At 46.2% G+C, this 20889-nt stretch overlaps 1 protein-coding gene across 1 annotated transcript in view; it reads left to right on the top strand.

Annotated features, from left to right (window-relative positions):
* Positions 1–14566, top strand: part of Ikbkb (inhibitor of nuclear factor kappa B kinase subunit beta) — a 53027-nt gene extending 38461 nt beyond the window's left edge. The window contains exons 10-22 of the mRNA XM_051170039.1: positions 279–408; positions 904–1098; positions 1733–1847; positions 3421–3544; positions 4103–4254; positions 4428–4489; positions 5878–5987; positions 7168–7217; positions 7314–7413; positions 7612–7759; positions 10135–10262; positions 13078–13168; positions 14098–14566. Coding sequence (XP_051025996.1) covers positions 279–408; positions 904–1098; positions 1733–1847; positions 3421–3544; positions 4103–4254; positions 4428–4489; positions 5878–5987; positions 7168–7217; positions 7314–7413; positions 7612–7759; positions 10135–10262; positions 13078–13168; positions 14098–14166 — 1474 coding nt within the window. The 3' untranslated portion in view covers positions 14167–14566. The remainder of the gene's footprint in view (positions 1–278; positions 409–903; positions 1099–1732; positions 1848–3420; positions 3545–4102; positions 4255–4427; positions 4490–5877; positions 5988–7167; positions 7218–7313; positions 7414–7611; positions 7760–10134; positions 10263–13077; positions 13169–14097) is intronic.
* The last annotated feature ends 6323 nt before the right edge of the window (positions 14567–20889 follow it).

The raw sequence follows: 20889 nt of genomic DNA, 5'->3' as shown, positions 1-20889 counted from the left end.
CTACAGTTGGGGGGAGGGTAGAGAGAGTTAGATATAAAGGACATGGGCAGGTAAAGAAGAGAAAGCTCAACAGGGACTGATTAGGCAGAGCAGAGGCACCTGGGGTTGGCCCTAAGCGGGCAGTGTAGGGGCAGCAGGAGGAGTTTGAACACTGGCATGGACATCCATTGGGTGTTCCTGTGTTTGCAGAGCCAGCAGAGCTATCAGCCAAGGCTGTGCTTTGAGATTTGCACACCAAGGTAGCCTGGCTTAGACCTCTCTTGCCTCTGCTCCCTCAGGGTCCTGGCTGAGCGCCTGGAGAAGTGGCTGCAGCTGATGCTCACGTGGCATGCTCGACAAAGGGGCACGGATCCCCAGTACGGTCCCAATGGCTGTTTCAGAGCCCTGGATGACATCTTGAACTTGAAGGTAAGAACAGAGCCAAGGCAGCCCTGAGGCAGCAGCTGTGGTTCCCCAGTGGGACACAGTTCTTCTGAAGAAGGGGGACATAGCAGGTCCTGAGCCACTTGGCTTTGTGAGGAAATTCAAGCTGCTATGAGTCTTTGGGCTAAAATAAGAGGACAGGAAAACTGGGCTGTCTGACACTGGTTGCCAGTTCTGTTGAGAAAAATGTTACTCAAACTAGGGGTAGCAAAGAGTCTTAGAAAATGCATGGGCCTCTTGTAAAGAATTTTGTTTTCTGGGATAATGAGATGGCTCATTAGGTAAAGATAACATGTGGCCAAGCCTGACAACCCAAGATCAACCCTACACCTACATAGGAGAAAGAGAGAACCAACTTCAAATTGCTGTCTGATCGCCACACATGCACTGTGCTTCCCTCTCCCAGTATACAGACATACACATAAGGTAAATAAACTTTAAGAGAATTTTTTTTCCAGTAACATCTGGGTTGTGTTGCAGCTGGTTCACATCCTGAACATGGTCACAGGCACCATTCACACATACCCTGTGACAGAGGATGAGAGTCTGCAGAGCTTAAAGACCAGAATCCGGGAAGACACTGGAATCCTAGAGAAAGACCAGGAGCTGCTGCAAGAGGCAGGGCTGGTGCTGCTTCCTGACAAGCCTGCTACCCAGTGTATCTCAGACAGCAAGGTGATGCCTGGCTTCCTGCACCCTGCCTGCCATGTTTCCCTCTGACTTGGTCTCCTAGGATGTTATGAGCACTCTGCATTACTACTCTACCATGACAAGCGGTTAATAACACAGTGTACAATTGCTTGATGGGTCAGGAGTCCCATGTTGCTTACTAGAAGGCTCATCATTCTATGGTCAGCTCATCACTTCCAGACCACTAACACTTTCCTGTACCTCCATTGTCAAAACCATGTTCTGCTCTTCTGGCTATCTGGTCAACCAAAGCTATTTATGACTACACGGCTGTACAGGGCCCCTGGGCTAACCCCATCAATGTGTGACATGGTGCCTGCCCTAAGGAGTTAATGGAGCAACGCTGGAGATCCCATTAACATATGAGAAACGGTCTTTGCACAGGGAAGTGCGATTTGTGCAGTTCACAGGAGAAGCAACCAGAATAAAATAGAACATGATGTATGTTAGAGGCAGGTTTGGATACAAAGAGCAGGACAGAAAGCAGGCTGAGTCACGTGTGCTTCATAGGCTGCAGTGATGTCCTCGGTATGCAGTTGGAAGTGCACTAGCTGATCCTGTATAGCTGGAAAGGAAAGGTGGAATGCACAGATCTCACTGTGTTCTTGTCCCTCTGCAGCCAAATGAGGGCCTCACGTTGGACATGGATCTTGTTTTTCTCTTTGACAACAGTAAAATCACCTATGAGACTCAAATCGCCCCCCGATCCCATCCTGAAAGTGTGAGCTGTATCCGTAAGTACACTGTTTGTTAAATCAATTGGCTGTGGTATTTAGGATAAAGTTGGAGGGAGAGCCAGGAAGGGAACCTGTTTTTCTGGTTCTGAGTGTCTAACGCCTCTTTATTTGGGATGTGCAGAGAATAGTCCCTGCGAGGTTATTGGTTAACCGCCTCTCACTAGAGTAGTAGACCAATAGGGAATGCCACCTACTTCTGTGATTCATTTTTGAGATTGCATTTATATTTAATAACTAATGTATGTTGGAGAGTAAAGGCAAGAAGATCATGAGTTCAGCTACATAGCAAGTTCAAACTCAGCTTGGTCTACATGAGACTCTGTTTTTTTAAAAAGGTAATATATGTACATGATACAAAAACAGAACATAAAACCTTAAAAGATACCCAAAAAAGAATATACAGTGAGAGCTGGGTGTGATGGCTCATGCCTTTAATCCCAGCACTTGGAAGGCAGAGGCAGGCGGATCACTGTGAGTTCGAGGCCAGCCTGGTATACAAAAGGAGTCCAGGACAGCCAAGGCTACACAGAGAGACCCTGTCTCAAAAAACAAACAAAGGTATATACAATAAAGAGAAAACGCTTTAGCTCTTTTCCCCAGCCAATAAGCTTGCCTTGCAGTAAAAGCACTGTAATCAAATGCTTGGTTATTCCCCTTTAAAAAAAAAAAAGGGGGGGGTACCATGACTATATACTATTCTGTATCCTTTTTCACTCAATATGTTCTTTTCATCTTCCTCATACTTCCTATTGGGACACACAGAGCTGTTTTGTTTCGAATAGCTGTATAGTGTTCCATTGCACAATTGTTTTTGAACATTTTAATAGCATACCTATTCCCCATACCTCACAAATACACACTTGGAATAAACAGATCAAAGATCTAATGTCTCAAAGAGCTCCCAGCCTTCTTGATTATTTAAACATTTTTAGCTCTTTTGACTGCACTTTCAAGTACTTGCTTAATTAATCTCTTTGTTATTGTTGGGGGGGGGGCACGTACGTGCCACATGCAGAGGTTAGAGGACAGCTTCATGCAATCAGTTCTCCCCTTCTACCTTTATATGGGTCCCGAGGATTGAACTCTCACTAGGCATGTGTGGCCAGGGCGTTTACCCACTGAGCCATCTCACTCAATGGGGTATTTTCATCTCTCATGAAAATCTCATACATCTTTAAATGTGACAACAAGAGCTTCTGTTGAAAATATGTGAGTGTTGTATACTTGTGATCAATTCTCCAAGTGGTCCATAGCAGGAGCCGAGCTAACTGTGGAACCTTAGCCTGCCTCAATCTCCCAGCACATCCCCTGCCTCAGCCACCACGTGCTGGTCTATGTCACCGTGCATGACTCCTTGGATGTCTCCAAATCAGATCGGAAGCTTTTTGTCGGCCATCCGTACTGCCAGTGGAACACCAAAGTGTTTAAACTAATGTTGAACCACAGTGCCTGTAAAATTATGTAACAGTATAGCAATTATATAACTTAAAAAAAAATACTAGCTATGCTGTGTGGCAGGATGTGTGGTTCCCTGTGGCTGAGTTACTCTCCAACAACCGTTTGTTTCCAGTTCAGGAGCCCAAGCGGAACCTCTCCTTCTTCCAGCTGAGGAAAGTGTGGGGCCAAGTCTGGCACAGCATCCAAATGCTGAAGGAAGACTGCAACCGGCTGCAGCAGGGACAACGAGCTGCCATGTACTGTGCCAGGCTGGTTTCATGTATTTAAAATTGCTTGTTGGCTCTGAGTCTAGAGAGGTGGTTGAGGCAGGGAGCCAGAAGTAACTCTTAGGAGGGACACGCGGAGACTCTGGTTTGGACGACAAGGAGTGGTTGGGTGGGCTGGCTGGAGGGAGGCTCTTGCTAAGGCCAGGGGTTAGCGAATGGGTCAGGAGTGCAGGTCTTGGGCCTGGGTGGCTCAGCTGCATGGAGTTTAGAGCTGGGAGAAGCTTAGTGAGCCTTGGGTTAGCAACACCAGTTAACTGGGACTCACTGGTGGATTCGCTAATCAGGATGAATATATTGGGCCTATGTGTAGTACTCTAACCAACCTCAACTTCAGTATGGGCCTTCACATGTTGGTGTGGGCCAGGAAACTGTCCTTTTGATTCTAGGAGACTGTTTTGGTAACAGTGCGACTAAGTGATCATAGCCGAGCCTCCCTGGGCAAAGGGCTCTTCTGCCCCTATACAGGAAGTGTACTTAGATGCCAAATGTGTCCCAAGGCTCTGTTTCTTTTCCTTATCATCCCTGCAGGATGAATCTCCTTCGGAATAACAGCTGCCTCTCCAAGATGAAGAACGCCATGGCCTCTATGGCACAGCAGCTCAAGGCCAAGTTGGATTTCTTTAAAACCAGCATCCAGATTGACCTGGAGAAATACAGAGAGCAGACAGAGTTTGGGATCAGTGAGTGTCCCCTGCACTGTGCTTGAAGACACTTGCCTCCTCCCCTCTCCTCTCCGTCCCAAGTTTCTTTGCCTTCTTATGATTCAGTTTTTAACTTCTGTTTTGGTTTGTACAGTATTTTTGGTTTCATTCTCTTTTTTTTTCCGTTGTTGTCTTTCCCATTTCTTTTCCAGCATCTGATAAGCTGCTGCTGGCCTGGCGGGAGATGGAGCAGGCTGTGGAGCTGTGTGGGCGGGTAGGAGACTCACCCAGGGCTCTGTGCTCACCGTGTGGCTGGAGCTTTCTTCTTGCACTTTCCACTTCCTTATCCAGTGCTGGTTGGAGCCGCTATGTCCAAACTAAAGGTTTCCTCACCACATCCTTTGACCCCAACCAGACTTCTGGAAGGAAACAGAGTAGTAAGTGCAGGGAGCCCTGCTGTGAGAGCCAAGCAGGCTTGGTCCAGATTTAGGAAAGAAGCAAAACTGTCAGGTGCCCTTGGGAGAGCCAAGGCCTCCTGCTATTAAAATGGGCTTTGAAGCGGGGATCAGCCCTCCCTCTTCACAAAGGTTCCCGCCGGAACTTGTTGAAACACGAAGTATTATAAGGAAGAAACGGTTTGAGCAGAACTCTCAGGATGGCATGCATGAGGTACCATTGAGAACCCCTCTTCACCAGGTTAGGGAAGCAAGCGTAACTCAGTGCATGGTGCACAGAGCTGAGACCCTGCGTGCCGGAGCTCTTCCCTCTTTACTGCGAGTGCACTGGGAAGGGACTTTACCTCTGTGGCTTAGTACCTAACGATAAATGAGACCTAATAGGTGAATGAATATGAGACATAATAAGGGAATGAATGCTTAAAGGCACATAGATGTGAGGCCAGCAAACGGCTCAGTGGGTATAGGTGCTTGCTGCTGCAAGCCTGATGTCTGATGTTCAGAACCCACTGTTGTAAAAGCCGGTGACAGCAAGGCATCTGTAATCACACGGCTCCTATAGCAAACGGGAGGCAGAGACAATTACCTAGAAGCTCCCAGGCCAGCTAGCCTGGAGTACACAGTCTCGGAACCAACAAGAGAGGCTTGCCTCAGAAACACAGAGTGAGAGAACACACTCCTAAAAGGGTCCTCTTACCTACATACACATAGGCACCATGGTACACAGAGGCCAGCATACACATGCATGGACTTATGCACACACAGAGAGTAATAAATCTTAGTTAAATGAGTTTGTCCTACATACAGTTTCTTGTAAGTCTGAGGAAGTGTGTGTGTTTTCCTCACCAGTTTGACACTCAGCTGTAGCACCTGCTTTGGGTATACACAGTAAGAGAAGACATCGTAATATGCACTGGGTGTCTTCTCTGCCAGGTACCACGCTTAATCTGTTGGTTTTAACTTTGCAGTTAAGCCCTATTGGAAGTTTGCTTAATAGACGAGGAGACTGTGGCTTACGGTTCTGTAACTGCTGAAGGTCTCACAGCTAGAAAGTGGTAGACATGAGAGCCAAGCTTGGACCATCTTACTCCTGAGCCCACATTCCTCCTAGCCAGTGACCTGAAGGTGCCCCAGCCTGCCTGAGCACAGCTATTGTCTCAGGGTTGCCCTTTTACATCAGTTGACGTGAGCTCAGCTTTTCCATCAGGAGGACGACGTGAAGAATCTAGTAGAGCGGATGATGGCCCTGCAGACTGACATTGTGGACTTGCAGAGGAGCCCGATGGGTCGGAAGCAGGGGGGTACTCTGGATGACCTGTGAGTACAACCGGGGAGGGACCACACTGTACCCAGAGAGTTCCCAGTGTGTCAGGATCGTCTCAGGCCCTGCAAGGCATGTCCTCTGCCTAATCGTCTTGGCACAGTCCCTGGGATGAGCTGAGACAAATGGCTGTCTGTCACTCTGAGCCTTGGCATCCAGACCCATGAAGTGATGAGGAAAAGTGACCCAGCACAAGTATAAGGAGCTATTCAAAGTACATATTTTAGAAGCAGCCAACCACTTTTAAAGGCTGTGGCGTGCGTGCGCGCATGCGCACACACACACACACACACCCGATCTTTCCTATGGGCAGCAGGCATCCCTGCTCATCCTGCCCAGCCCTGTCTAGGTGTGTCTTCCAGAGCAGGAAGTAGAACTGAGGGAGGAGCTTGCTGTGTCCAAGAGGGATCAAGGCGTCCACACAGATCCATCCTCCCTCGAGACCAATATGCAACCCTGTGTGCTGACATTAGGGGTCCAGGGAGGCGGGTCAGTCTATTAAGTGTCCTGTTACCTGGAGTGATGTGTCCCCGATGCTCTTACTAGAATTCTTAAGGGTGAGAAGTCTGAAAATATTTGTTCTCCTTTGTATATTTTAACCATTTACTCTCTTCATGTTTCCAAACGAGACTCGTGTGTGTGTGTGTGTGTGTGTGTGTGTGTGTGTGTGTGTGTGTGTACATGTGTACATATATGTATGCATCTGTATGTGCGCACATGCAAGCATGGGTTTGTTTCCAAACAGGATCTCACTTTGTAGTATTGACTGACCTGGGACTTGATAGGTAGTCAAAACTTGCCTCAGATTTACAGAATCCTACTACCTCAGCTTCCTGGGTGCTCAGACTGTGTGTGCAACCAAGATCAGTTATAGCCTTCTTCCGAAGCTGTGGCCAGCCCACCTGTTTGTTTTGGGGCCAAGTATTTTCTTGGTTAGGTCCAGAAGTAGCAGCTTGGGTCACTCTTGTAGCTAGGCAGAGGAAGAATATAACCCTTAGGTTTGCTCTTGTTTGGGCCATTTGAGTTTTATAAATATTACCCAAACTGGTGGCTTTTTCCCCATTGAAATTGTATGACCAATAGTCTAAAAAGTAGCAATTCTGCTGGCAAGAATTAGCAATCTGGTGCTTTAAGTGTCCTTGGCAGGCCTTGAACCTAGCCTTTTCTCTCTTACAGAGAGGAGCAAGCCAGGGAGCTCTATAGAAGACTACGAGAGAAGCCAAGAGGTGGGTGCTCTGGGCCTGGCCCCATTTTGCCTTATCTTTGAGATACTGGTCTACACTGGAGGCCAGTAGGAGGAACTCTGCCCCTTTCCTCTGCAGACCAAAGGACAGAAGGCGATAGTCAGGAAATGGTACGACTGCTGCTTCAGGCAATCCAAAGCTTCGAGAAGAAAGTGCGGATGATTTATATCCAGCTCAGGTAGGCACGCCCTCTCCCACTCCAGGACAGGATGTGGAGTCACAGCTAAGCCGAGGGGTAGATGAGTGCTCTTGCCTGCCCTGATTTGCCTACACAGTGAAGAAACAATCTATGGTTGCCGGTAGGACCCATCATAGTTGGAAGCAATGCTGGGCCAGCCCAGAGCTTGTGGGAGTATGACTCATATCTTCCTTACAGTAAAACCGTGGTTTGTAAGCAGAAGGCACTGGAGTTGCTGCCCATGGTGGAAGAGGTGGTGAGCCTCATGAACGAGGATGAGAGGACTGTGGTCCGGCTTCAGGAGAAGCGGCAGAGGGAGCTCTGGAATCTCCTAAAGATCGCCTGCGTGAGTGACCTCTGCCCTTTGCTCCTGGCTCTCAGGTCTTCTTCCCCACGCACTGCCACTGCTCTCCAAGGAGGCACAGGCCCCTCGACTCAGGCTGCTTTATCAGCGAGCATTTATGACATAGAGTGGCCAGGGAGGCTCCCTGAAGGGAGAGTTTGTGTGACGTGTTTTTATTTACACACGAAGCTGCTGTAATTACCACAAGTGGAGGGGCTCCAAGCAGCCGACATTGTTCAGAGCTTCAGAGGCGAGAAGCTAAGAACGCAGGTGTCGGCAGCTTGGTTTCCCCTCTGATGGATCCAGGGCAGAGCCCCCACTTCCACTCCCACTGCCACTGCCCTCTTCCAGCATCAGTGCTTCACACCTTCTGCTCTGTGTCTGTGTCTTCAGTTGACATCAGTGTTTCTCATCTGAGTGTCTCCTATAAGAACGTGTTCAGAGCTGGAGATGAAGCTCAGCAGAGAGATGCTTGCCTCGAGCATAAGGCCCTAGGTCCAGTCCTAGCAACACACACACACACACACACACACACACACACACACACAGAGCCCTTGCTGAGACAGCAGGATGATGACTTCAGGCCAGCCTAAACTATATCATAGTTCAAGGTTAGCTTGGACTACACCTTGCCTCAGATATCAAAACAATCCCAAAGAGGGTAAGAAAAATAGGTAGCTTATTACAGAAGCAAGATATAAAAATGGTGCTTTGTAAAGATTCTTTTTTTAAAAAACAATTATTTTTTTTTTTAATTTTATGTGCATTAGTGTGAAGGTGTCAGATCCCTTGGAACTGGAGTTACAGACAGTTGTGAACTTCCATACAGGTGCTGGGAATTGAACCCCAGTCCTTTGAAAGAACAGACAGTACTCTTAACCACTGAGCTATCTCTCCAGCCCCTGTAAAGATTCTTAAAATTGGAGCATCTCTATAGATCAAACAGGAGTTTGAGAGATTCACAGCGGCAGGGGGACAGTTTGTGGTCACTCCTGAGAGCTGCAGGAAATCAGAATCAGGAGCATCATTGATGGATTTGCCTGGGGATGGGGGTGGGGGATATCTCCTCCTGTAAGAAAGGAGGGGAATGGGGAAATTGAGATAATACGCGCTGGCTAAAGAAGACTTACTAAAGAAATACACAGCCCTGCAGTTTGCAGAAGTTGTGGCATGTGAATTCAGGGCAGGAACCCCCGCTTTCTTAGAAGTGAGGGAGTAACCAGAAACGGTTCTGGATAATGCATTAGAGTGACATGGTGATGGGCACATCCCAGAAGAGTGTGTGCTGCCGAAATAGAGTCTAGATGGAAAAAGTGGATTGGAGCAGTTGTTATAGGCTTTCATTGAGGGTGAGACTGGACGGGACTAGCACTGGCTTGTGTGGGTCACCCCTTAGTCTTACAGTATAAGGAAAAATACTAAATGGTTCTTTCTTCCCTTTTCTAATGAAGCTACTTCAGGAGAAAACAATCAGGTTGTAGCTAGAGACAAGATTTAACACTGTCTCAAACCCCTGCACTGAGAGAAAGGCAGAAAGCAACACTGTCTCAAACCTCAGCACCGAGAGACAAAAGCATTGCAGCAAGTCGCTGAGAGCCCTGTGAGGAGTAGGCCACACCAGCGGTGGGAGCCCGTCCATATGGAATGACCTTCCAAGCTTGTGTCTCTAGGGTAGAAATGGAGGAGACGTGCGTCCGGGGCATCTCTCCACAGGTGGTACAGCAGAAGGGTGAAGAACAGTACAAAGCTGCTGACTTAAAAGGCTTGGTGAAGGTGGACCTTGGTGGTTAGCCAGAGGGGAGGGTATGGAGCCAGAAAGGGACCCCAACCTGAGAGCTGAGGGCAGGGACAGTGAAGAGTTTATGAGACAACTCAGCTGAGAAGTGGCCCGAGGCTCACCTGGAGAAGAGGCTAGTGGGGCTAAGGGACTGGATGCAGGCCCTGGTCCTAGGCTGTAGGCATGAGGAGGTGGCCAGGAGCCTCTGACTGAGCCTCTAGCTGAGGAGGGCTGGCTATAGTGACCCTAGACATCCAAGCATCTCAGCGTTCTTCACTTACAACCTCTTTGCAAATCCTAGTTTCCCACTTGGAAAAGAGCAAAAATGTCTTCCTCTTCTTTAGATTTATCTTATCTTTAATTGTGTGTGTGTGTGTGTGCATGTGTCTGCGTGTGGGTATGTGCACATGAGTGCAGAAGTCTGAGGGGCCTAGAGGCATTGGATCTCCCTGGAACTGAAGTTATAGGCAGTTGTGAGCCACTCAGCGTGGGTGCTGGGACCCAAACCCCAGTTCTCTGCAAGAGCAGTATGCACTCGTAACACTGAGCTGCTGACTCCATAATTTTGTTGACTATCCTTTCTTTTTTAATTGTCATTCAGAGCAAAGTCCGAGGTCCAGTGAGTGGAAGCCCAGATAGCATGAATGTGTCTCGGCTTAGTCACCCTGGTCAGCTAATGTCCCAGCCTTCCAGTGCCTGTGACAGCTTACCTGAATCGGCCAAGAAAAGGTAAGCTATGCTTGACAGTGCCGAGCGTAATTCAAAGGCACACGTGGAGACTGGGAATGGGTGTGTGTGCTTGTTACCAATCACTCCCACCTGAGGATCTGGTTTGTGTTTGTCAGGTCCTGTGGACACAGACATGGTTTTTTTTATTCTGCTCCTATAGTCTCTTGTCAGTTGCTAACTAGTTTCCCCACCCAAGAGTTGGATGACCAGTTGCCTAATGAGAACACTGAAATTATTAGTTGTGCTGTACATTGCGGTAACTGAGCCTCAGAACTTGCTTCAGAATGTGCCCTCTTTGTCACACCTGGGGCCCTGGCCTTCTGCTTCCCAGGCACCTCTGTCTAGAGCAATGGTTCTCAGCCTGTGGGTCATGACCCCTTTGTGGGTCACTATCAGATGTCTTCCATATCGGCTGTTTACATTATGATTCATAACAGTAGCAAAATTACAGTCATGAGATAGCAATGAAAATAACGTTATGGTTGGGATCACTACAACATGAGGGAATTATTTAATGGCTCTAAAGTGACTAGACTGCTCTTCCACTCAGTACCTCTCTCATTCACCTCTTTTCCTTTTTTTTTTTTTTTTTTTTTTTTGTCTTTTAAATTTCTGCATGTGGGAGGGTGTGCCAAGGTGCACTGTCAGGGTCAAAGGACAACCTGTGGGAGCTGGGTCCCTCCTCCCACCATGTAGGTGCTGGGGAATGAACTCAGGTCACCAGGCTTGGCAGCAAGTACCTTTACGTGCTGAGCCATCTCCCAGGTCTTTTCTCTTTCCGGACAGATACTCTAGCCCTTCCCTGGCAAAGCCGTTAGCTTCTCTTTTACTTCCTGACTCTTAACTTCTAGCCAAGTCTTCTGTTTACCTAGAGTGACATTCTGACCGAGTGGTTTAGTTAGGAACTAACAGTGGGTTTCTTCTCCATTCAAGACCATGTTTAAGCTTGTAAGCATCCGTGAACACCTTGGTGTGGTTCTTGGGTTGGTCCGTCATCTCTTACGAATGGCTTGCCTTAGGCTAGTCCAACCTGAAGTAACAGCAACAACAATAACAATACAGGTTCTAAGGTCCTGTCAGAGACCCTCTGAATTGAGGGGTACCCAGTTAGTCCTTTGACTTGTTCTGCTGCATACTGACGTCCAAAGACTTGCTTTCTGACAAGGCGTACCCTCCTTCCTCAGATTTTGTGGTGGTGGTTTCTACCTGTGGGGCACACTGCTTCCTGTCCTTCATACTCACTATTGGTCCCTTCTTGGGGTTCACTCATCTCCACTGCCATTGCTCACATCTTCCACATACTGCGCCTCTGCATTGCAGATGCTTTAAGCAGTTCCTGGTGATAAGGAAGTGGGTGACGCTCTGCAGTGAGTGTGGGGAGGGAAGACCTGGCTACTAATGCCTGTAAGGTTTACTCAGGGGATGATAAAAATTTTCTGTAGTTAGACATAGTGTTGACTGTACAGTCTGTACATATGCAGAAGCCATGGAGCTGCCACAGTAAAAACAGGCAAACTTTCTAACATAAATTAATTAACAACAAGGATGTTTTGAAAACTCCTATTCTTGATCCTAAGGAGTGTGTAGTCTTTGGTGCTTAATTATACGTTTCTGTGGAGTCTTTGTTCCCTATCCCATCTCTTGCAAGCTTCTGGAGGTCAGACCCCAGAATCATGTGCCTCTCTGTGCTCTGCAGCTGACAGGGAGCCTTTAGGCTGGTGAGGAGCCCTGTGGACATGCTCTTGGTTCTTTCCCACACTGACTGTTACATTTTGAAGGAGAAGGGGAGTCTGGGGCTCTGTCTCTTGGTACTTTTCCTCCAGTGATATCCTCTGAGCTCAGAAAGGTTAGCCTCTGAGCAGAGGTAAGGATGACTGCCTGTCCCCGTCTGTATGGTTAGGAAGCAACAATGTTTTGGGCTTGCCCTGTGTCATAAAGATAGACCATGATAGAAAGCCAATTACTTAGTTGATTTTTCTAACTGTGCTGCAGAAGCTCATACATTTCTTGATTTGGAGCCAGGCATGGTGGCGCACTTCTTTAATCTCAGCACTTTGGAGGCAGAGGCAAGTGGATCACTATAGGTTCAGGGCCAGCCTGGTCTACAAGCAAGTCTAGGACAGCCAAGGCTACACAGAGAAACCCTGTCTTGGGGGAAAAAAAATTCTTGATTTGTTTTTTTACATTTCAAAAAGTGTGTGCTGAGGCTACAGCTCAGGGGTAGAACACTTGGCTTAGCACTGCCAAAAACAAAACCAAACCAACAACAACAACAACAAAACTTTAGAACACAGATAATATTTTCTGAACAGATGATGAACATTTTTGGATTTTTGGCACTTTGGATAGAAATTTGGTTATCTGTAAATCAAAAAGAAATCTTGGAGCTAAGACAGCACAACAGGTAACAGCCAAGAATACTGGCTATTGTGGCATAAGACCTGAGTTCAGATCTCAGCACCCACATGGCACTTCACACTGCTGTAACCGCAGCTCCAAGGATCCATAGGCACTGCATGTACATTGTCCTCAGACACACATGCAGGCAAGCACCCATGATCATATTATAAAATAAATCTTTTTTCACTGTGTGAATATCTGTTTACCGTTCCATATTTTCAGCAGTGTTATCTCTCATCTGTAGAGTATAGACACATGAAATCACTAGTCAGTCATGTGGCGCTTTAAGACACATATGCTTCTTGTGTTGTTTTTAGGACGGTATTAAAAAGCTCTTTAGCATGTTTTTTAAAAGTTTGTTGACTCTGGTAAGATCCTGTTGACCTTGTTCTGGTAATCTCATCATTGTCTTCAGTGAAGAACTGGTGGCTGAAGCCCACGCCCTCTGCACCCGGCTAGAAAGCGCGCTACAAGACACCGTGAGGGAGCAAGACAGAAGCTTCACGGTAACAGCCTGCGGGGACCCCAGCTTGTCACTTCCCTTCCTTTCTGCAGCAAAGAGGAGAGGAGGAGGAGGAAAGGCAGTTTGCTGCCAGCTTTGGCTGGGCAGAGATTCATGATTGTTTCATACATTGTAAAGTTTTTTTTTTGCAATTACTTCATGCTTCGAAATGCCACATGCATTCATCATCTAAGTCCTTAGGAGATTTAATCCTGGTAAAGTGGCAGTGGCATCCCCAGACACCCCTTCCCTATCTTTGGGACCTTTGCAAAACATCTTTGTGTGCCAGACTCTGTGACACAAGCGAAACTTGTCACAGGCAGCAGTAGTGTCAGGGAAACTGACCTGAAGAAAATCTAGCTGCAACTTAGGTTCTTTCAGACAGCGCTTACTTGATCGTAGGTGTCAGAACAGCCTTTTCCTGCCACCGCGATCCTCTAACTCCTCTCTTACTTCTAACTTTGGGGGGATCTGAAGAAGCCCTGCTGCCAGTTGCCATCAGCTCCAGTCTGCTCACCTGTCCCTCAGGGGTGAGCCTCCCTAACTCTTGCTGCCTCTCACCTCCTGGTACGTTTCTTCCATCTCACTACTTGCTTGTGCTTTATCAGAGAAAAGGGAAGCCTCGTCTGGTTGGCATGGAAACAGATAACTGAAATGATCACCACCTACCTGCAATGTATAAATGAGAGCTCTGTGCTACAGGTGGTACTAAAATGACCGTCCACATCCCACAGCAGAGTTCCCAGAACTTCAGCTAGTCCAGAGGAAATCTGCTGCTCATTTGAATATATATCTCACTTGGCTCGAAGGTGCCCTGTAGTACAGGACTGATGCTGATAAGCCTTAAACGTACTTCTAGATTGTGTTGCTTGCCTCCTGAAGAGGAACGATGGCCATGGCCACTGAGAGTTTAATGTGCCTGTTGACTTTCAGACTCTAGATTGGAGCTGGTTACAGATGGAGGATGAAGAAAGGGGTAGCTTGGAGCAGGCCTGTGACTGAGGCTCCTATGGACTGGCCCGTGACTCTGGATGTGACGATGGTCTGGTGTCTGCAGCACCCAGATGGAAATCTCACTCGCCCAGCAGCTGTGATGTCTGTCCTCAGCGGCTACACACTGGACGCCCTCTACCACAGAAGCACAAGAGCACCAGTTACGGGCACTCATGGCAGCAGCAACGCTTCGTAGCTGTTTCCTCCGCTGTAAGAAGAAAGTGCCCAATAGTTTGCCACACAGAGCATGGGACAGATGTCTACCTTGTTTTCCAGACAGCAGCCAACCTGTCCCCTTTGGACGGCTGGTGAGAGGGAGACCTGCCTTGCCCCTCCCTCCTCACCCTACAGCTGGGGCTTCATCTGGATCCAGCTCTCTTAGCCATTTAATTATATGTTTGATGACCTTATCCTTCTTCCTCTATACTTCTCCCCTGGCAAATATTTCTACCTTCTGTACTGGTCATTGTGGCGAATGACCTTTGGCTAAGTTGTGCTGAGCTCTCTGCTGTCTCTGGTCCTTTAAGCCACAGAGTGAGCAACTTACAGAGCCAGGCAGAATGGAAATGCAGCTACATTTCTTGAGTCCCAAGGACCGTGTGTGTGTGTGTGTGTGTGTGTGTGTGTGTGTGTGTGTGTGTGTAAGCAATGCACACATGCACACTGGTAGGAGAGATGTTGCTGCCTCTTACATTAGCTAGCAGCATTTTTAAATTGGTTGATTTTATAGTTTCTATATTTTGTAACATTACTCAGATATATTTCCTAGGCTTAAAGGTATATTTCTATAGTATACCATCACTAGTATGTCTGAGTTCAAAACTCAACATCATGGAAATGTTTGTAAAATTAAATAGTGTGTGTAGTTCATGAACCATTTCAGAATCACACAAAACTGTCTGTGTATGTGTGTGTGCATGCGTGTGTGTGTGTGTGTGTGTGCACATGCGTGGAAAAACAAAACAGGCTCAGGTTACCATAAACAGGTATATTTGGATGGAGAATAAAGTTGGAACAGAGAAATGCTGAAGTGGCCACTGCAGAGCCAGCATCAAGCATCATGGGCAAGTGGGTTCAGAAGGTGCTTCATGCTTTGGTTGCTTCTTCAAGATTGATACTGAACACTGGCAAACTATCAGAAAACTTACAATAAAGATGCTGGCATAAGCTCAATGTAAACTCATTCATTTAACCAAAAAGCCCTACCTTTCATCTGTGTGTGCAGTGCTTACTAATACCCAGAAGCACTGGACCCAAGAAAGCATGATTTTGGAAATCCTGCAAAGGATGGATGAGACCAGAGTGGGAAGGGAATGAATGCTGGGCTAAGAGAGCTGTGGTTTAATAAGCCGTTGGGTAACACAGGAAAACTTTATGCAAGGAAATGACGTTAACCCAAAGCAGTAGTTTGGAAAGTTTGTCACTAGACCATTGTAACTTATGACAAAGTGAAACTCAAGGGTTATTTTTGCTTCCCCAAAAGATGAATGTCTTAGTTTGGGTCACAATTGCTGTGATGAAGAACTATGAGCAAAAAGCAAGTCAGAGAGGAAAGGCTTTATTCAGCTCACACTTCCACATCACAGGTCATCATCAAAGGAAGTCGGGGCAGGAAGCTGGAGGTAGGAGCTGATGCAGAGGCCATGGAGGGATGGCTTGCTCAGCCTGCTTTCAGTTCTTTCTTTCTTTCTTTCTTTCTTTTCTTTTCCTTCTTTTTTTTTTCTTTTCTTTTCTTTTCTTTTTCTTTTTTTTTTTTGTTTTTGTTTTTTTTTGTTTTTGTTTTTTTTTTTTTTTGTTTTTTAAGTTTTTCAAGACAGGGTTCCTCTGTGTTATCTGGCTTCACTTGCCTCTGCCTCCCCACAGCTGGGATTATGGGCATATGCCACCACGCCCAACTTTCAGCCTGCTTTCTTATAGAACCCAGGACCACCAGCCCAGGGATGGCACCGCCCACAATGGCTGAGCCCTCCCCCCCATCAATCACTAATAAAGAACATGCCATACAGCCTGCTCTTATAAAGACATTTTCTCAGTTGAGATTCTAGCTTTCTTAAGTTGACATAAAACTATGCAGCACAATGTAACGGATACATTTTTTCCCTCTAAGCATAGATAAAATCCTGGAACACTGTATAAGTAAAGCAGAGAGAAGGCAGACTATGCAGAGGTCTGAGGGTTGGCATTGCTGCTGATGTCGCTGGGGGCCTGTTCAAAGCCAACTAGTGGAATCACACACACACACACACACACACACACACACACACACACACACACAAAGCCCTACGGAGGAAAAGTCTCTAACTATAACAAATGATTTGTAAGGCAAGACATTGAAATTTAGACATCGACCAGATTGTACTTCCCCTAAAGGTTTGAAAAGAGAGCCTTTGCTGGCCTCTTCCTGTTCCGGTGGCTCCAGATAACCTTCAGTGTGTGATAGTGTCTCTTTCTTAGGGATCACTTTTCTCATAGCTAACATGTGCTTGTCATGGCAAAGGACCAGCCCCTGGCTGAGACAGCAGACGGTGAGAGGTGGGAGTGGGGAAATTCTGCTTATGTTTCACTGTCAGTCACAAAGCAGAGCAGTCAGGCCAGAAGTGACGCCTGTAACCCCACACCCCATTTCTGGGGCCCTAACCTAGGCATCTTGTCACCAAAGTTCCAATACCTCTCAAACAGTACCACCAGCTAGATACCATATTCAAATATGAACTGTAGAGGACATTTTATGGTCAATCCATCATTGTCACCCCTGTGCTCTCCTCTTTCAAACTTGCCCTTGAATGATTTATGAGAAAAAAAATTGTCATTTTATTTAGAGCCAGACTGGAAAATCTAGGGTATGCATTTTGCTATAAGATGTGGCATTCACAGGCTCTGGAAGTTAAAATGCAGACATATTACAGGGCCACCATCAACCCAGTCTAACGTCTAGCCCCAATAAAAATCCTTTTCCCACATATCAGTGTCTTCCCAAAGTCTTAGGCCAGTGCAGCATCAGCTCTTGAGACCAAAACCTCATCTGAACATCAGCTCAGAGCTCCTCCATCTCTGTCTCCATCTCCAGCATTGGGGGATGAATTCAGCCGTTAGGGCATAGGCTGCTTTTCCAAAAGACCTGTGTTTGAATCCCAGCACCCACATGGCAGCTCACAACCATTAGTAGCTTCAGTTCCAGGAGAATCAGATGCCCTTTTCTGGCCTCCACTGGCACCAGGCAAGCACATGATACAGACACGCATGTATAAGCACATGATACAGACATGCATGTACTTTTTTTTTAAAGATTTCCCATCTCTGGACCTAGAACACAAATCACATGCTTCCAAGGACTGTCATAAAAAAGGCACATGATGAATGTTCCCCTTCCAAAGTCCCAATACACATCAAGTTTGTAAATGATTATCTGCCTTGGAGCTCTTGTCTACCAGACCCATGGCAATCCAATACACTTTTGCATCAACTCCAAGCAAACCATGGTCTTCTGCCCATACTAACTTCATAAGCTATGACTCCACCCATAGTAATGAGGCAGAGATGCATAAAAGCTAGGTTACTTTGGGAACCTGATTTGGTTTGGGACTGCGCCCGCACGCGCACACGTACGCACGCACACACACACATACACTTTTAATAATGCACTTGCCCAGGGCTGCATAGAGAGACCCTGTCTCAAAAAAACAAAAAGCAAATAGTGTACTCTGAAGCCTGGTTTCTTCACCTGTGTGTGCTTTCTACACACACCCCTCTTAACAGTACACCTAGCAGCCTCAAACCCTTCTGCCCTGACTTGCGTTAGGCTGTGTGTCCTTCCATCTCTGAAAGACTGTAGATGAGTTTCCCCTGGTAACAAATACAGACTGTTCTATTCCAGTATATCCTCAATGTATCCCGGTATGAAGACTAGAAATCCAGCCTGAACTAGTTTTGAGTGCACGTGCAGTAAGGCAAAACGTTGCTTCCAGTAACCTCTTAAGGGGGGACCCTGCATTTACCATTTGTATTAGCTGTTTTTCTGTTTCTGTGATAAAAATCTAACCAAAAGTGACTTCAATATTGAAAGGTTTATTTTTGTCGTACAGTTTCAGAGGGTTAGAGTCCATTAATAGTGGGAAGGCGTGGCCTGATGGCAGGAGCAGGTGTCTGGGTGATCCACTTTTCTTCCACACACAGGAAGCAGGAGGAGACTGGTGAGGAAGTAGAGCAAGATTATGAACCTGCAAACCCTCCTAATGGTACCCCCCCCTACACACACACACACACACGTGTGTGCACACACGCATCAGCTTACACCACCAACTGGATTCCTAGTGCTTAAAAATACGTAAGTCTCCTTGTGGGGAACATTTCTCAAACTACCACATTCAGGTTCCTGGCCCTCAAGGCACATGGGCATCTCATGGTGCAAAATGCATTTAGACCAACTTCAAATTTTCCCATGGTCTTTACACTTTAAAATTCCAGGCTTTAGGGGACTCAAAGCAATCTCCTATGACCCCCAGTAAAATTTTTAAAAAGCAAATTACATACTTACACCATATGCTGGCAAAGAATATACATTCCCATTGCAAAAGGGAAAGAATAGGGGTATAATGTAGAAAAGTTGGACCAAAACAAGACTGAACCCTCATAGGGCAAACACCAAGTCCTTGTGTCTCTGTGTCTGTTATGTGGGGCTTGACTTTCTAAGGGCTTAGATGCCTTGGCTCCTCCACCTTTGCCTCCCGTAATAGACACTGCTCACGTGGGTTGGCTCCACTTCGTGTATGTGTGCAGCTCTTCTTGGCAAGTATCTCTTGGCTCCTGAATCTCTTAGCATCCAGGGGTCCCCACCACAACCCAGGCATCTTTGTAACTTCATACAATGGTCCTGCAAAGACTCTGGCCCTGCTATATATTTCCTGGTCTCGGTGGCTTTCTGAAACCACAGAAAAACAATCTGAGGTCCCCTCAGTCTTGCATTTTTTTTTTTTTTTTTGTCTCCAAAACCACCACCACATACACACCACCTCCAAATTTGGCTGCCAGTTTGGGATGGACCCTCACCTCCTGGGCCACAGTAGTGGCAGTTTTGTGTACCCCTGCCTTCTAAGTGCTGGGATTAAAGTCATGCGCCACCATGCCTGGCCTGATTTTTGTTTATTCATCAAAGATGCACAGTGGAAAACTGAAAGCCTGTTCAGCAACTGGATTTTCACTCAGAAGAATGAAATTAGACTGTTATCTCTGACTTTGTACAGAAAAGAACTCAAGATGGATGAAAGACCTTAATTTAAAACCTGAAATGCTGGGACTGCTGGATAAACACATAAGGGAAGCCAGGCGTGGTGGCACATGCCTTTAATCCCAGCACTCAGGAGGCAGAGACAGACAGATTTTTGTGAATTCGAGGCTAGCCTGGTCTACAAATCAAGTCCAGTGCAGCCAAGGCTACACAGCGAAACCCTGTCTCAAAAACAAACAAACAAATAAATAAAATAAAATAAAAGAGAGAGAAAAAGAGAACATAGGAGAACCTTTATGATACTGAGGTGGGCAAGAACTTTCTAAACAGAGCTTCAATAGCATAGGAACTGGACCCAGGTGTCAACAGATGGGACCACATGAAACTAAAATGTTTTGACACAGCAAGAGAAACTAAACGCAAAGTCAACAGCCTACAGAAGGGAGAAAGTCTTTACCGGTTACACTTTAGACAAGTGGTAATATCCAAAATTTACAAAGAATTGCAGAAATTAAATACCAAGGAAATAAAGCTATCAATCGATGAATAGTTTAATGAACTGAATAAACATTTTTTTAAAAAGAATACAAAGCCAACACATATTTTTAAAACTATCCAGTATCCCTAAGTCATCAGGGCTATGCAAATTAAAACTACCTTGAGATTCCACTTTGCCCCTGTCAGAATGGTCCCTGTCATCAGGAAATCTTATAACAAATGTTGGAAAGGATGTGGGGGAAGAGGAATGTAGTTACTGCTGATAAATAGCCATTATGGAAATCAGTTAAGAGGGTTCCAAAAAATTTAGAATAATACTACTATATGACCCAGTGTTTCACTTCTGGGCATATACCCAAAGACTTCCACACCCTCTCCTACAGATGTTTGCACACCCATTTTTGTTGCTGCTTCATTGACTATAGCTAGGAAATGGGGCAAACCTAGATGTCTATCAGCAGATGAGTGGGTAGTGGAAATCTGGCACATATATAAAGTGGGATATTATTCATTTCTAAGGAAAAATGAAATCACAGACTTTTCAAGAAAATGGATGGACTTGGAATATACAATATTACATGAGGATACACAATCTCAAAAAAAAAGCTGCATGTTCTACGTCATGCATATTCTAGCCATTTGTGTATACAAATATTTATGATATTATGGAGTAACATTTAGGAAGGAGAACAAGAAGGGTGAGACTAAGGGATCCGGATGTAATGCAGGAAAAGGACAGTAAGTCACAGGAGAGGGTAGATAGCTAATTGTCTTCTAGTTTGACCAACCACACAGTCTGCCCTGCTGATCCTCGGATCTCAGGCCTCATGAACTTGCTCCACTTTGTGCCGAACTTTTTAGATGAAGTTTTGCTGCTTCCACAGGGATCACTACAGCTGTCTCCAAGCCCCCTCCATCTTCATTATGTCTCTGTGCATGGGGACCTTAGAGAGGTTTTGGGGGGTTTTGTTTTTTTTGGTTTTTTGTTTGTTTGTTTGTTTACCATTCTG

The sequence above is a fragment of the Acomys russatus genome, chromosome 27, assembly GCF_903995435.1.
Source record: "Acomys russatus chromosome 27, mAcoRus1.1, whole genome shotgun sequence".
In the NCBI taxonomy this organism is placed as follows: Eukaryota; Metazoa; Chordata; class Mammalia; order Rodentia; family Muridae; genus Acomys; species Acomys russatus.
Note: the sequence above shows the minus strand (reverse complement) of the source record. Positions and strands in the feature narration are given on the sequence as shown.